The sequence below is a fragment of the Bufo gargarizans genome, chromosome 2 (genome assembly GCF_014858855.1).
Source record: "Bufo gargarizans isolate SCDJY-AF-19 chromosome 2, ASM1485885v1, whole genome shotgun sequence".
Lineage (NCBI taxonomy): Eukaryota > Metazoa > Chordata > Amphibia > Anura > Bufonidae > Bufo > Bufo gargarizans.
The window spans coordinates 145,150,601-145,166,074 of NC_058081.1; the positions used below are offsets into that span (position 1 = coordinate 145,150,601).

The following is a 15,474-nucleotide window of genomic DNA, read 5'->3' on the forward strand; positions in this document are numbered from 1 at the left end:
CTAAGCATTCTGTATTAGGAATTCTATTATTTTCCCTTATACCTAATGGAAAATATTAAAATCTACAGAATACCTAACCCAAACCCGAACTTCACTGAAGAAGTTCGGGTTTGGGTCTGGGTACCACAGTCAGTTTTTTTTATCACGCATTGCAACCACGTAATAAAAACTGAACATCGGAAGGCAATCGCAGTCAAAACTGACTGCAATTGCGTACCTACTCGCACGACTTTCCCTCGGCGCACCTGCATCCTATCCAGCCCTCACATGCGACGCCCGTGTGAAAGAGGCCTTACAGTTCTGAAATGTATAACACTGGCAGCATTATGTCAGTGTTATCCAATACATTACAGAACTGTAAGGGTTACATAGCATCATAAATCAATATAATGCTATGTGACCCCATCAGTGCTGGGAGGTCAGGCTGGGAGCTGCGCTGCGAACTTGCAGCGTGACAAACGCTCGTCTGCAAGGGACCTTAAAGTGGCTGTCATTGAGCCATTTTCTGCAGTGGTTGCTAATGTAATGAAGGTAGCTGTTGCATTCAACTGTTTTGAAGTATGTAGCTGTGTTGAATTGCGTGTTGTTATGAGAAATGTCAATGTCTAGAAAAATGCGATGCATACATGGTTAAAATCTATAGATAAGGAGCTACCCCTGCTGTTGTGGTTGAGAAATTTATAAAACATGTTCAATGAATCAGATTCCAATTTGTGTGTTCAGGCACAGAATCTGCTAGTGAAGGTGAAGAAAATGTTATTTTATCATCTTCATTTTCAAGTGAATCAGATAAACCGCCTTTGCGCCTTGGGGTTGATGACACCTCATTGAACCAATCAAGTGAACTCATTTGGACATGTGGCAGGCGCAGCACTATGAAGTGCCTTTTGCCCTGTGGCATTAGAAGAATTTTGGCATCTCCGACTTTCAGTCTATTACTCTGTAATTCCTCTAGCGCCGTTCTACGGAAACAGTAGGTTAAAAGAGCACACCAAATGCTTGAAATAACTTCTTTAACTTCAACTTTTCTTCATATATAACACTGCCACCTACGCAGCAGATAGTCCATGTACAAAACACAAAAAAAAAATCACAAAATGGCGGTATGCATAAGATGGTGGTTCAATTGTTTATTCTTGTAATTCAACATAAAATGATGGATATATTTCTCTCTTGAGTATCTGTACTCTCACTTTAAGTTATTTGAGCACTTTATGATCTCTCTGAGAGGTACATCTGAGGTCTAACTAATAGTTCACTTGCTGAATTTGGTCGCAATTTGCAATAGGCAGTTAGCAGTAACTATTTGCACATTGGTTGAGTATAATCTAGTTTGGTTGTATGCAATTTGGATTGCAATATGGCAAATTGGCTGTTTTTATTTTTTCCCCCGTTGAGCCATTTGCCGTATGCCATTAATATTGTTATATTTTAATTGCATGGGCATTTTTGCACACAGCGATGCCCATGATGTTTATTTTTTTTTATTGGTTAAGTATTTTTATTTTAAGAAAAGGGGGGTTTAATTAATATATACAGTACAGACCAAAAGTTTGGACACACCTTCTCATTCTAAGAGTTTTCTTTATTTTCATGACTATGAAAATTGTAGATTCACACTGAAGGCATCAAAACTATGAATTAACACATGTGGAATTATATACATAACAAAAAAGTGTGAAACAACTGAAAATATGTCATATTCTAGGTTCTTCAAAGTAGCCACCTTTTGCTTTGAGTACTGCTTTGCACACTCTTGGCATTCTCTTAATGAGCTTCAAGAGGTAGTCACCTGAAATGGTTTTCACTTCACAGGTGTGCCCTGTCAGGTTTAAAAAGTGGGATTTCTTGCCTTATAAATGGGGTTGGGACCATCAGTTGTGTTGTGGAGAAGTCAGGTGGATAAACAGCTGATAGTCCTACTGAATAGACTGTTAGAATTTGTATTATGGCAAGAAAAAAGCAGCTAAGTAAAGAAAAACTAGTGGCCATCATTACTTTAAGAAATGAAGGTCAGTCAGTCTGAAAAATTGGGAAAACTTTGAAAGTGTCCCCAAGTGCAGTCACAAAAACCATCAAGCGCTACAAAGAAACTGGCTCACATGCGGACCGCCCCAGGAAAGGAAGACCAAGAGTCACCTCTGCTGCGGAGGATAAGTTCATCCGAGTCACCAGCCTCAGAAATCGCAGGTTAACAGCAGCTCAGATTAGAGACCAGGTCAATGCCACACAGAGTTCTAGCAGCAGACACATCTCTAGAACAACAGTTAAGAGGAGACTGTGTGAATCAGGCCTTCATGGTAGAATATCTGCTAGGAAACCACTGCTAAGGACGGGCAACAAGCAGTAGAGACTTGTTTGGACTAAAAAACACAAGGAATGGACATTAGACCAGTGGAAATCTGTGCTTTGGTCTGATGAGTCCAAATTTGAGATCTTTGGTTCCAACCACCGTGTCTTTGTGCGACGCAGAAAAGGTAAACGGATGGACTCTACATGCTTGGTTCCCACCATGAAGCATGGAGGAGGAGGTGTGATGGTGTGGGGGTGCTTTGCTGGTGACACTGTTGGGGATTTATTTAAAATTTAAGGCATACTGAACCACAGCATCTTGCAGCGGCATGCTACTCCATCCGGTTTGCGTTTAGTTAGACCATGAAGGAGAGTTATGGAGTGCTGCGCCAGATGACCTGGCCTCCACAGTCACCGGACCTGAACCCAATCGAGATGGTTTGGGGTGAGCTGGACCGCAGAGTGAAGGCAAAAGGGCCAACAAGTGCTAAGCATCTCTGGGAACTCCTTCAAGACTGTTGGAAGACCATTTCAGGTGACTACCTCTTGAAGCTCATCAAGAGAATGCCAAGAGTGTACAAAGCAGTAATCAAAGCAAAAGGTGGCTACTTTGAAGAACCTAGAATATGACATATTTTCAGTTGTTTCACACTTTTTTGTTATGTATATAATTCCACATGTGTTAATTCATCATTTTGATGCCTTCAGTGTGAATCTACAATTTTCAAAGTCATGAAAATAAAGAAAACTCTTTGAATGAGAAGGTGTGTCCAAACTTTTGGTCTGTACTGTATATATATATATTTTTTTTATTAGTAAAAACTTGTTTAACTTTTTTAAACTTTTTTTAAGTCACCCTAGGTGACAATAACTGGCAATCATTAGCCCATTGTGTTCATGGATAGCTATATAGCCATCATTGGACACTTCATTTTCAATATAACAATACAGTGCTGCCACCTGGTGACCTGTATTGGTATGTTCCTCTAATAGACTCCAAACCCTACTTGCAGCTTTGGGCTATTAGATCAGTGTAACAGGTTCCCCGATCTCAGCGCAGTGAGTGAAGGACGTGCTCCTGATGGCGACTTCCTTCCGAATACTAAACTGGACGGTGCAGGCGCGGGATTTACGTGACGATGATGAGAACTCGAAAGCAAATCAACTGGACCTGGGCGTGCCAAAGGGTGCGTAGACCGAGCCTCTAGGTGCTGAAGCAATGCCCTAATAGCACCTAGAGGCTCATTAGCATATTTTAAAAGTCTTTATTTTAAGAGAACGGCGGCAGGCAGGGAGTTATAAAGCATACAGTTATGTACTGCTGGCATTAGCACATCGCTAATGTCAGTCAGCTACATAAAGTTATTTCTTATGACAGAAACCCTTTAAAGTGTGCGGATCCCTAAAATTTCAGTGACATCCAGTGCAGTTTTTCCATAGACACTGCAAACTGTGACATTATCTGTGGTACCTGTCCTGTATAACATTTCCTCATCACAAATACAAAATTTTTTGCACATACACTTCCAAATCCTACGCTACTGTACGTGTAACAAACTTTCAAGAATATATCACATTTAAAATGAAGAAAGCGAGCAGTAAGGAATGGGGAAGTGGCCGTGATGCTGATGGTGCAGGCAGAGGCCATGGCCCTGGGCGCGGAGAAACTGTGCCTGCTGCCAGAGCACAAGAAAAACAATCATCCAAGATACCTAGCTTCATGTCCCAGTTTCCAGGGCGGCGCAGTAAACCACTCTTGAAGTCCCAGTGCGAGCAGGTGGTCGGTTGGATTGCAGCAGATAATGCTTCCAGCCAGTTAAGCACCACCCTGTCTTCCACCAAGTCCAGTCTCATTAGCCAGGAGTCTGGTCCACACAATCCTCACCCTGATCCTCCTTTCTCCCACCATTTACAGTCTGGCCAAACAAGTGATCCCACACTCAGATATTCCGAGGACCTCTTTTCATCGCCATTACATGATTTGGCCCTCTCGCCAAGCACGCTTGAAGAGGAACATGAGATCTTGTGCCCTGATTCCCAACCTCTTGAGCATCCACAGTCACAAGAACATGACGTGGTGAACGGCAATTAGTGTTTAATGAGGTGGATGATGATGGGACACAGTTGCCAATCAGTCAACCGCAATTACCGTCTCAAAAGGTTGATGAAGAGGATGAGACACAGTTGTAAATCACTGAGGTTGTGGTTAGGTCAACAAATCAGGAGGATGATCAGAGTGAGGAAGTGGAAGAGGAGGTGGTGGACGATGAAGTCACTGACCCAACCTGGGAAGGTGGCAAGCCGAGCGAGGAGAGCAGTACAGAGAGGAAGGGATCTGCAGCACCGCAACAGGCTGGAAGAGGCAGTGGGGTAGCAAAAGGGAGAAGGCGGGCCACACCATACAGGGCCATAACTGTTTCACGGAGTACCCCCTTGCGGAAATCTCCCTTACCAAGGGGTAGATGTTCCATAATCTGGTGCTTTTTCAAAGAAAGTGCGGAAGACAAAAGAATAGTTGTCACGAGACACTGGGGCGCTCACTCTCCTCAGCTCTGCCAGCGTCCCGTTTCTGTGCAGGAGCGTCCTTGTCTCCTTAGTGATAGGGGGTGGGACCTACCGGCCACGTATGTCTCCTCCGCGCGGCCAGCGTCCCCAGTTCCCCCAGCAACCAGGCGAGGGCTGAGCCCCGAGCTGGGCACTCGATGCTCAGCTGTACTTCCTGGTGCAGGTCATGTGATGCTGGCCACGTCACATGACCCCAGCTAGTTAGTATTTAACAGGCAGCCTGCTGGCCACAGGTTGCCTGGTAATTTAGGTTCCTGGCGATTTGTTTGATTCCTGTATGCTTACCTGATCCTGTTCCCTGACGATCTTTTGCCTGCTCCTCCTGTACTGCGCATCCCTCCTGGTATTTTGACCTCGGTTTCCACCTGACTATTCTTTGCAGACTCCTGTTGTACTTCTCTACTCTCCTGGTATTTTACCCTGGCTTCTCCTGACCATTCTTTAATTAGCCCTCTGTACTGCGTTGCCCTCTTGGCTTTGACCTGGTTCGTTCACGATCCGTTATTTGTCTTGTCTGTCCTCCCAGCACATATTCTAAGTTAGGGACTGCCGTCCAGTTGTCCCCTGTCATCAGGACTCTTGAGGCAAGTAGGCAGAGCCAGGGGTGAGGGTGGAGCGCAGTGGTCAATATCCTCCCCCCTGTGTGTGTGTGGACGTGACCATTACAATAGTAGTTTGCAACCTGTGCCATACGAAAATAAGCCGGGGCGTGAGCACTAGCAACCTCACCACCACCAGCATGATCCGCCACATGGCATCCAAGTACCGTAATAAGTGGGACGAACGCCTGGGTCCACAATCTGTGTCTGCGGGTCACACCACTGCCTCCTCTTCCCCTATGTTATGTGCTGGCCAATCTCCTGTCGAAGGTGCAGGCCCGGATGCCTCCTGCCCTGCACCTTCGCAAGCACCATCAGCGACCACATCCACTTCCGTGTCCCTGCGCAGCGTCCAAATGTCCTCACCCCAGGCCTTTGAACTCAAGCGAAAATACCCAGCCACCCACCAACAGGCCATAGCACTAAATGCGCAGCTTTCCAAATTACTGGCCCTGGAAATGTAGCCATTTAGGCTAGTGGACACTGAGGCCTTCCGCAGCTTGATGTCAGTGGCCATCCCGCGTTACGCAGTCCCCAACTGCCACATGTTTACACCAACATGTGTCCCGTAACATCACATGTGCCCTGACCAACGCAGTTACTGGGAAGGTATACTTAACCACGGACACATGGACAAGTGCATTCGGACAAGGATGCTGCATTTCCCTGATGGCACACTGGGTGAATGTTGTGGAGGCCGGGGGTGAGTGGTACCCTGGGATGGCACAGGTGCTACCGACAGCAAGGATTGCGGGCCCTACGTCGATCAGGGTTTCCGCCAGCACCTATGTTGGTGGCTCCAACCCCCTCTCCTCCTCCTCCGCCTCCACTTCCACCTCCGAATTATCTACGTTCAGCACCAGTCAGTCATCAGTCAGTAGCTGGAAGCAGTGTAGCACTGCAGTGGGGAAGCGGCAACTGTCCGAGCTGAAGCTAATATGCTTAGGGGACAAACAGCACACCGCCGCAGAGCGGTGGCAGGGAATAAGAGACCAGACTGAGCTGTGGCTCTCGCCACTCAACCTAGAACCAGGCATGGTTGTGTCTGACAATGGCCGTAACTTGGTGGTGGCTTTAGAGCTCAGCAAGCTTAGACACATCACATGCCTTGCCCACGTCTTCAACCTTGTGGTTAAGTGGTTTCGAAAAACACCCCAATTTGCCTGAGCTACTGGTGAAGGTGCGCCGCGTGTGTGCACATTTCCGCAAGTCTTTGACAGCTTCAGCCGGTCTGTCAACGCTGCAGCAGCGCTTGAAATTGCCAGCTCATTGGCTGTTGTGGTGCAACGTGAGCACGCGCTGGAATCTCCACGTTCCACATGTTGGCCAGGCTTTGTGAGCAGCAGAGGGCAGTAGTGGAATACCAGCTGCAACATGGTCGTCGCCTTTCCAGTCAGCTTCCGCTATTCACAAGCGAGGAGTGGGCATGGATGTCTGACCTCTGTGAACAGCGATAACGCTATTATCAGCATAACCATCCCACTTCTGTGTCTACTCAAATGCTCGCTGCTCACAATTAAGGACAACGCTTTGCATGTGGAAGAAGTGGAAATGGGGGAAGACATTACACAGGGTGATAGCCAGACTGCCCTCAGTTCATCTTCTCAGCGCGAATTAGACGATGAAGAGGAGGAGGAGCAGGAGACGGTTGACTCAACTACAGAGGGTTGTACCCATGGAAGTTTAATTCCACCTTTTCAGTGTTGGTGGGAGGAAGAGGAGAAAGAGGATGAGGAGATTGAGAGTGCCCTCAGTTCATCTTCTCAGCGCGAATTAGACGATGAAGAGGAGGAGGAGCAGGAGACGGTTGACTCAACTACAGAGGGTTGTACCCATGGAAGTTTAATTCCACCTTTTCAGCGTTGGTGGGAAGAAGAGGAGAAAGAGGATGAGGAGATTGAGAGTGATCCTCCTGATGATGACAGTGAAGTCTTGGCTGTTGGTACTCTGGCACACATGGCTGACTTCATGTTAGGCTGCCTTTCCCGCGTTATATGCATTTTAGACAACACGGATTACTGGTTGTTCACCCTTCTGGACCAATACCAGAATATCCTTGTTGAAACATTGCTCCAAAAATTTCCATCTGACAACGCTGGCGGCAGAGTCTGTAGTTCCTTGGCCAACAGAGGAGGGCAGACAAGGGGAACACACAGCAGTTCCAACAGAGGCAGGGCAACACTCTCCAAAGTCTGGGACAGTTTCACGACACCCCGCCAGCACCCTCACCCTGATGCGCGGCCTACTGTCACAAGAAGAGAAAAATTCTGGAAGATTGTGAAGGAGTACATAGCAGACCATGTCAGCGTCCTCAATGATCCGTCAGTGCCTTACAACTACTGGGTGTCCAAGCTGGACACGTGGCATGAACTGGCGCTATATGCTTTGGAGGTGCTGTCCTGCCCTGCTGCCAGCGTTTTGTCTGAGCGGGTATTTAGTGCTGCTGGTGGCATTATAACAGATAAGCATATCTGCCTGTCAACTGAAAATGCTGACAGGTTGACTCTTATAAAAATGAACAAGGCCTGGATTGACCATGACTTCTTAACTCCACTAGAGTAAAGCGGCTGAACATAAAGGCACTTTAAGGCTGAATGCACACGGCCGTGTTTCACGGCCTGGATTCCGGCTGCGAGCAGGAGCGCATGGCGTCACTGGTTGCTATGACGCCGTACGCTTCATGCTGCCGCTGTACAACAGTAATACACTCGTACGAAACACGACCATGTGCATTCGGCCTAAATGTGTTGTTTTTCATGTACTGAATAACACTGTATTCCCATTCACCCCTTCCACCACAAACAAGGGTATATGGTTGAATCTCCTTTTCTCAGCCTCCTCCTCCTCTTCCATCATATCAACATGCTTATTCGTCACATATAATGCCCTCGCATATACAGTATGCCCTTCAAATATAATTTTTTAGAGGGTCAGCTTAGCTGCAGTCCCTCGCATAATTTTTTAGAGGGTCAGCTCACCAGCAGGCCTTCACCTACAATCTTTTACAGGGTCAGCTCACCTGAAGGCCCTCGCATTTAATTTTCTAGAGGGTCAGCTCACCAGCAGGCCTTCACCTACAATCTTTTACTGGGTCCGCTCACCAGCAGGCCCGCACATAAAATCTTTTACAGGGTCAGCTCACCAGCAGGAACGCAACTCAAATCTTTTACAGGGTCAGCTCACCTGAAGCCTGTTATATTGCCAGTCCAATAATCTGACGAGTGATGTTGCCGTGTGATATAATTTGAGATTCGGGAGACCCATCACTCCTTGGGATTTAGATCTGATTAAAGTGGAGAAGCCTATTCGTGAACGAAGGTGTCCCCATATAAACCTGGTAAATGCAGTTTTTATTTTCGGAAGAAAGAGGAAGGTGGTATTAATGGAATAGCTTGGAAAATGTAAAGGAACGTACTAAAAATATCAATGACAGTTTTTTTTTTACTGACGCCAGTGAGCTCTTTCAATATTTTGTATAGTAGGGGGAGAAAGTTTAATTTAAATAGATGGTTCCCATCTACTGGCATGTGTATTCCTAGATACTTAAGTGAGGAAGGTTGATGCCAAAACTGAAATGAGGTAAGAAGTCTAGTAAACTCCATCTGGGGAATAGTTATATTGAGCGTTTCGTGTAGTTAACTTTAAAATTGCTTAAGTGGCCAAATTGTTCAAATTCGCTTAGTATCGAGGGGAGAGACATATAAGGTTGGGTGACATATAACAGAAGATCATCAGCATATAATGCTGTTTTATATTGGGAGTTCTTAATTGTAAACCCATGTATTGAGGGATTGTTGCAGAGCGCATTGGCTAGATGTTCCATCACCAAAACATATAGTAATCGAGATAATTGACACCCCTGCCTGGTCCTATTATGAAGCGATATAGACAGTGACAAGAGCCTATTCACTCTCACCTTGGCCGGGGAATTAGAGTAAAGGGCCTGAATTCTATTAAGGAAGTTCGGTCCCAACCCAATTTGCTTCAGAGTGGAATCTAAAAAGGTCCAATGAACCCTGTCAAATGCCTTTTCAGCATCTACCGATAACAGGCATAAGGGGGATGTGACGACTCTCGCTACATTGGTAAGAATTAGAGTCTTAATCGTATTAGCTTGTGTTTCCCTACCACAGACAAAGCCTACCTGATCTGTGGATTATATTCGGTAATATAGGCGCCAATCTATCTGCGAGGATCTTGGAATATATTTTAATGTCAATGTTGATTAAAGAGATCGGTCTATAATTTGAGGACAAAGAGAATCTTTTCCGAGTTTGAGCAATACCCTAATATGTGACACTAGTGACTGTTTAGTGAATGTGGATTCTGGGCCAATACTATTAAAGACTTTTGCTAGGAAGAGGGAAATAAGGTCACTAAAGTGTTTGTAAAATGCTGTTGAAAAACCGTCTGGGCCCGGGCACTTCCCAGACGGTGAGTTCTTAATAATAGTCTTCACATCTCCTTCAGAAAAGTCAGAGTCTAGCGTTTCTCCGTCTACTTCGGGTATTTTGGGTAATGCCGTTTCTGAAATGTATTCCTTTATGTGTGTAGCTAAAGGAAGTATGTGACATATCTGAAAATTGGCCTTTGATATGATATAACTGAATTATTTTCCTTAAATACCTCTAATATCTCAATAGGGTTGTGGGTGCTTTTTCTGTTACTTTGCTTAATATGAGGAATAAATGTTTGTCACGATCTGGGATGTATTAAAGAGGACCTTTCACTATTTTAAAAACTAAAAACTAACTATATCAGTGGGCAGAGCGGCGCCCAGGGGTCCCCCTGCACTTACTAGTATGTCTGGTCGCCGCTCTGTTCGCCCGGTATAGGCTCCGGTGTCTGCAGCTCCTTCTTTTGTACTGGGCAGAGTTTTTGTATTAGGGTTGTCCCTTGCTGCAGAGCTGGCCAATCGTTTTGCACATCATGGTCTGCAGTATTTTTTTCAGCAATTTTTGCTGCATTAGCTCTTCTGTGAGATGAGACCAGACAGGCTTCACTCTCCACACAAATCAATAAAGCTTGGCTGCTACAGACCTCCCAAGACCAAGATACCAGGTCACTGGTTGACCTTCCTACAACTACGTTTGGTAGGTACTAACCACTCCTCACCAGGAAGACCCTACAAGACCTGCTATTTTGGAGGTGCTCTCACCCAGTAATAATTTGGCCCTCGTCAAAGTAGTTGTTGACCAGGGAGATATAAAATCATCACTTGTGCCATAACACAATCTTCTTTCCTGTGGTTTCTATCAGCGCTAATTTTACATCTTTGTTTCTTAAAGTGTAAATCAGAGGATTTAGCATTGGGGTTATAACACTATAGAACAAGGTGGCCATTTTGTTGTAGCTCAAGACATGAATCCTCCCAGGTATCAAATAGATAAAGAAGCCGGTGCCATAAAATAATGTCACCACAATAACATGTGAAGCACAAGTCGAAAAGGCTTTTCTTCTCCCAGTAGTTGTACGAATCTTTATTATGCTGGAAATTATATTGACATATGTAATTAAGATGAAAAAAAACGGGATGACCCCTATCACTATAGCCCAGATGAAAAGGACAGTCTTATTAAGAGATGTATTTGCACAAGTCAGCTCTAGTAATGTGGGCATCTCACAGAAAAAATGGTCAACTACATTCGCCCCACAAAATGGTAACTGTAATGTATACACTGTGTTTACTACTGAGTCTACTAAGCCTGCAAACCAAGAGGCAGCCGCAATCCTAATACAGAAGGCGGGATGCATGATATTAGTGTAACGTAAGGGGCTGCATATAGCCACATACCGGTCATAGGCCATTGATAACAACAGGCAACACTCTGTCCCTCCTAGAGTCATATGGATGAACATTTGGGTTACACAGCCATTATAAGATATGGTTTTCTTCACTGATAGGAAGTTAATGAGCATCTTAGGAACTACACATGAAGTATACCAGATGTCCAAAAAGGAGAGATTTCTTAAAAAGAAGTACATTGGAGCTTGGAGTCGAGGGTTTGTACTACTGATCCAAATAATTACTATGTTACCAATTAGAGAAACAACGTAACATTTAAGGAATACAATAAATAGCAAGATCTGCAGGTCCTGTCTGCTGGTTAGTCCTAGAAGGATGAACTCAACCACTATGGTGAAATTCCCTGTCACCATTTCACGAGCTGATATTATTTCAATGACACGATGCTGCAATGACAAAGGTTTACAATTCTATTACTTAAAATAAGGTATTCAAAAAGTTAATAGTAAAAGCTGCATAATAGCTAGAGCAACAGCAAGTTACACCATTAAAGTTAATTTCCACTCTTGGATTTATTTATCCGTAAGAGTTCTTTGCTGATTAATTTAATAATAGTATATCTTTATAATTGTCAGAGCTTTGTGCTGCCTTTTAATTACTACAGTCTGACTTTCTGCAGCAGCCACTAGAGGGAATATGGAAGCTACTACAACTGTGTTATTCTGCAGTTCAATATACCGTATATGCAGAAAAATATGTTTTCACTCCATGTCTATACAAGAGCATTTAAAGTGCTGTGTCTAAAGATTTCTCGATCCCCAAGGCATGATTTTCATGTGACCTCCTTCTTGGAGTCCTGCATAGGGCCACTTTCACACAGTGTTTGGTCAGTGATTTCCATCAGTGATTGTGAGCCAAAACCAGGAATGGAGGCGACACAGAGATAAGGTATAATGGAAAGATTTGCATCTGCTCTGTGTGTTTGACCCACACCTGGTTTTGACAATCACTGATGAAAAATCACTGACCAAACACACGACTGTTGTTTGGGTCCGCATCCGAGCAGCAGTTTTGGTGGCTCGTATGTGGACTCATTCATTTTAAAGGGGCCGCAAAAGATGCAGACAGCACTCCGTGTGCTGTCCACATCCGTGGCTCCGTTCCGCGGCCCTGCTAAAAAAATATAACATGTCCTATTCTTGTCCGCACTTTGCGGACAAGAATAGGCATTTATATTGCCGGCGCCCGTTCCGTTCCGCAAATTGCGGAAGGCAACACGGACGCCTTCCGTTTTTGCGGATCCCCGGTTTGCGGACCGCAAAAAACGGCACGGTCATGTGCATGAGGCCTAACTTTCAGCTTTCTTCTAACCCTAGAACCAACAGCATTGTCAGTCATTTGGCAGAGTATTCAACTGGTGGCTGTGTCCTCCCCATCATCAGTGGAGCCTCAGTAGGCCAAGTCTATTAGGGAGTGCCTATAAAGAACTTTTCCACTCGAAGCTCTGAATAGGTCACAGCATTCCATGTTTTTTATCATATGACTATTTTAAAACAAAATATATTTACAATCTCTCTTCCATCACATCCACACAACAAGGAATTCTGGATTATTGGTCGGAGACATGCAAATTACTCAACCACATTCTGCCCCCTTCAGTACAAGCATAAAGGGTTCCAGGTATTTAATGTTAATGATGACCTAACCCCAGGATAGCAAATGAAGAGAGGTAGTGGCAGCATCTCCAGTGAATCCTTTATTGGACGGACTTTACAGAAAGTGTGCCATAAAATCAAGCAGCAACGCTTCGGCTGTATCCCAGCCTTTGTCTCAGCCTGTATCCTAGCTGGGATATAGCCGAAACGTTGCTGCTTGATTTTATGGCACACTTTCTGTAAAGTCTGTCCAATAAAGGATTCACTGGAGATGCTGCCGGTGCATTACCGGTGTGGCCACTTCTGTCCGTGGATGCTGTTCTACAAACACTTTTTGTCTAACCCCAGGATAGGTCATCAATATCAGATAGGTGGGGGTCCAACAACCAGCAGCCCCACTGGTCAGCTGTTTGAGGAACAAAAATCTGTGTGGAAAAAATGCATGTAATACACACCACGTATATACCCTTAGGGTGCTGCCATTATTATTATTTTTTGTTTTTAGGCTTGTAGAAAACATCATGCAATTCATGAGGTGTTTTGCAACCATATTTTAGGGGTGCTTTTTTTTACATTTGGCTTTCCTTCTTTTTAAACTTATTTTTTCTTTATAGTCTATGGGAAAAGTCCTGAGAAAATTGCACATTCCGAGCATGCTGCAAATAAAATAAAATAAAAACACCAGGGTACAAAAAAAAACCTTGGAAACAGTCTTAAAACTCCACTACAAAACATGTTTGGGCAGATTTAGTAAACCTGTGTAGCATGAAGCTTAGACAGGCTCTCTAGAACTGCCCCAGATGTATCACAGGGGCTCAGGCTGGGTGATAACTGTGGGGCAGGTATAGACACTTTTCTCTGACTGTAAACCAACTATAGGGTGGCTTACGTTGATATAGAATTTTCACTCAGAATTGTGGAGCAATTTTGGCATAGAACATTACATCTTAGGCCATGCCTCCTGGAACTATATAAATAAGGATATTAATTATTACGTAGGTGTGAACACAGCCTAATTCTGCCTCCATCATTTAGTCTATTTAGTTTAGTTAGTTTTTTATATGTCTTTTTTACATGACAATATAGCCTTTGTAGTAACAGGGCAAAGATACTTGTTTCTGGTTTTTTTATGTGGTTTTGGTGTAGTAGTTAACAATTCCTTTAAAATGTACATATGTATATGCTCCTTCACTGATTGCCCCAAGAGGAAGCGTGAAGCGAAACGATCGTCGGGCGGCTGCTCCAGACCAGGGTCAGTAAGGAATGTATTTTGCTGGACTTTATGCACTTTAACTTTTTTTCTCTCCCCCTGCAGTCTCTGTTGTGTGGGGTGACACGCAGGCTCACATGGCCGTACAGGCTATTGTGGTTTGTTACATATGCCCTGGGTGTACCTGATTACATGAGCCCCACTCAACTGAAACTGTTATAACTGTAGGGGGGGATACTAGTCCCTGTTTTTGGGTCTGGAGTGCTCACTGTTTTATACAATTATTTGTAACACTATCGTCTCTCTATGATCACTGCTGTTTTGTATGTTTTTAATGATATACCGTTGATGGATGTCTAATAAAGGAACGTATTGATTATAATAACTTTTTGTGTGGAAGCTTTTCTGAGCATTTGTAGGTGTAATATGTATATATGTATATCAATTTGGCTTGATTTGCTTGGACTTACAGGGGTTCTCCGGGAAAGATAAAAATGAAGATACTGAAACAAAATGTTATCATAAATAAACTCCTTAAATGCCTTTAATTATTTATAATGGCTTCTTTAGTCAAGGGGACAATCAGTGAAGGAGCTAAAATGGTGGCTCTTAGATTTATGATCATAAAATCCGTTCTTCACCTGACACTGCAGGGCGGCCGGTGTGAGAAAGCAGAGCACAGAGCCCTGTGTAAAGTCTTACCGGGCTCAGCACTGTGAAGCTGTATATTATGTGCAGATGAGAGCTGAGATAACTGCTCCGATGTGTCCCTGTGCTTCAGAAAGGAGTTTACCTCATCCCATACTCACAGGCTGAAGTGTTTTCTAAGGACGCTCCTCCCCCACAGCAGCGCGTCTGCTCCTTTTTCCTACCCTGCGAGTATGGGATGAGGTAAACTCATTTTGGAAGCACATTGAACACAGTGGAACAGTTATCTCAGCTGACCTCTAAACATAATATCCAACTTCACAGTGCTGAGCCCGGTAAGACTTTACACAGGGCTCTGTGCTCTGCTTTCTCACACCGGCTGTCCTGCAGTGTCATGTGAAGGACAGATTTTATGATCATAAATCTAAGAGCCACCATTTTAGCTCCTTCACTGATTGTCCCCTTGACTAAATGAGCCATTATAAATAATTATAGCCATTTAAGAGTTTTTTTGTAATAACATGTTTTTTCAGTATTTTCATTATCTTTCCCTTTAATACACAGACACAAATAAATTAGATATCCTTAACACTTACTTTACCTTTCAAATCAGTTAATTATTACCTGAAAGACATATAACTTGAAGTCTTATGGATCCACCGTTCACAAATACATGTGAAATCATAACATAAAGAACTTCTGTAACTCTGATTACATATATTGGAATATGCATGTTCCAAGAGCTTTTATGTTACTAAA

At 44.0% G+C, this 15,474-nt stretch overlaps 1 protein-coding gene across 1 annotated transcript; it reads right to left on the minus strand.

The window, feature by feature from the left end:
- Positions 1 to 10,670: 10,670 nt before the first annotated feature.
- On the minus strand, positions 10,671 to 11,615 carry LOC122925712 (olfactory receptor 5V1-like). Its single transcript, XM_044277058.1, has one exon. It carries the CDS (start codon positions 11,613 to 11,615, stop codon positions 10,671 to 10,673), a length of 945 nt encoding a protein of 314 aa, XP_044132993.1.
- Between the last annotated feature and the right edge of the window lie 3,859 nt (positions 11,616 to 15,474).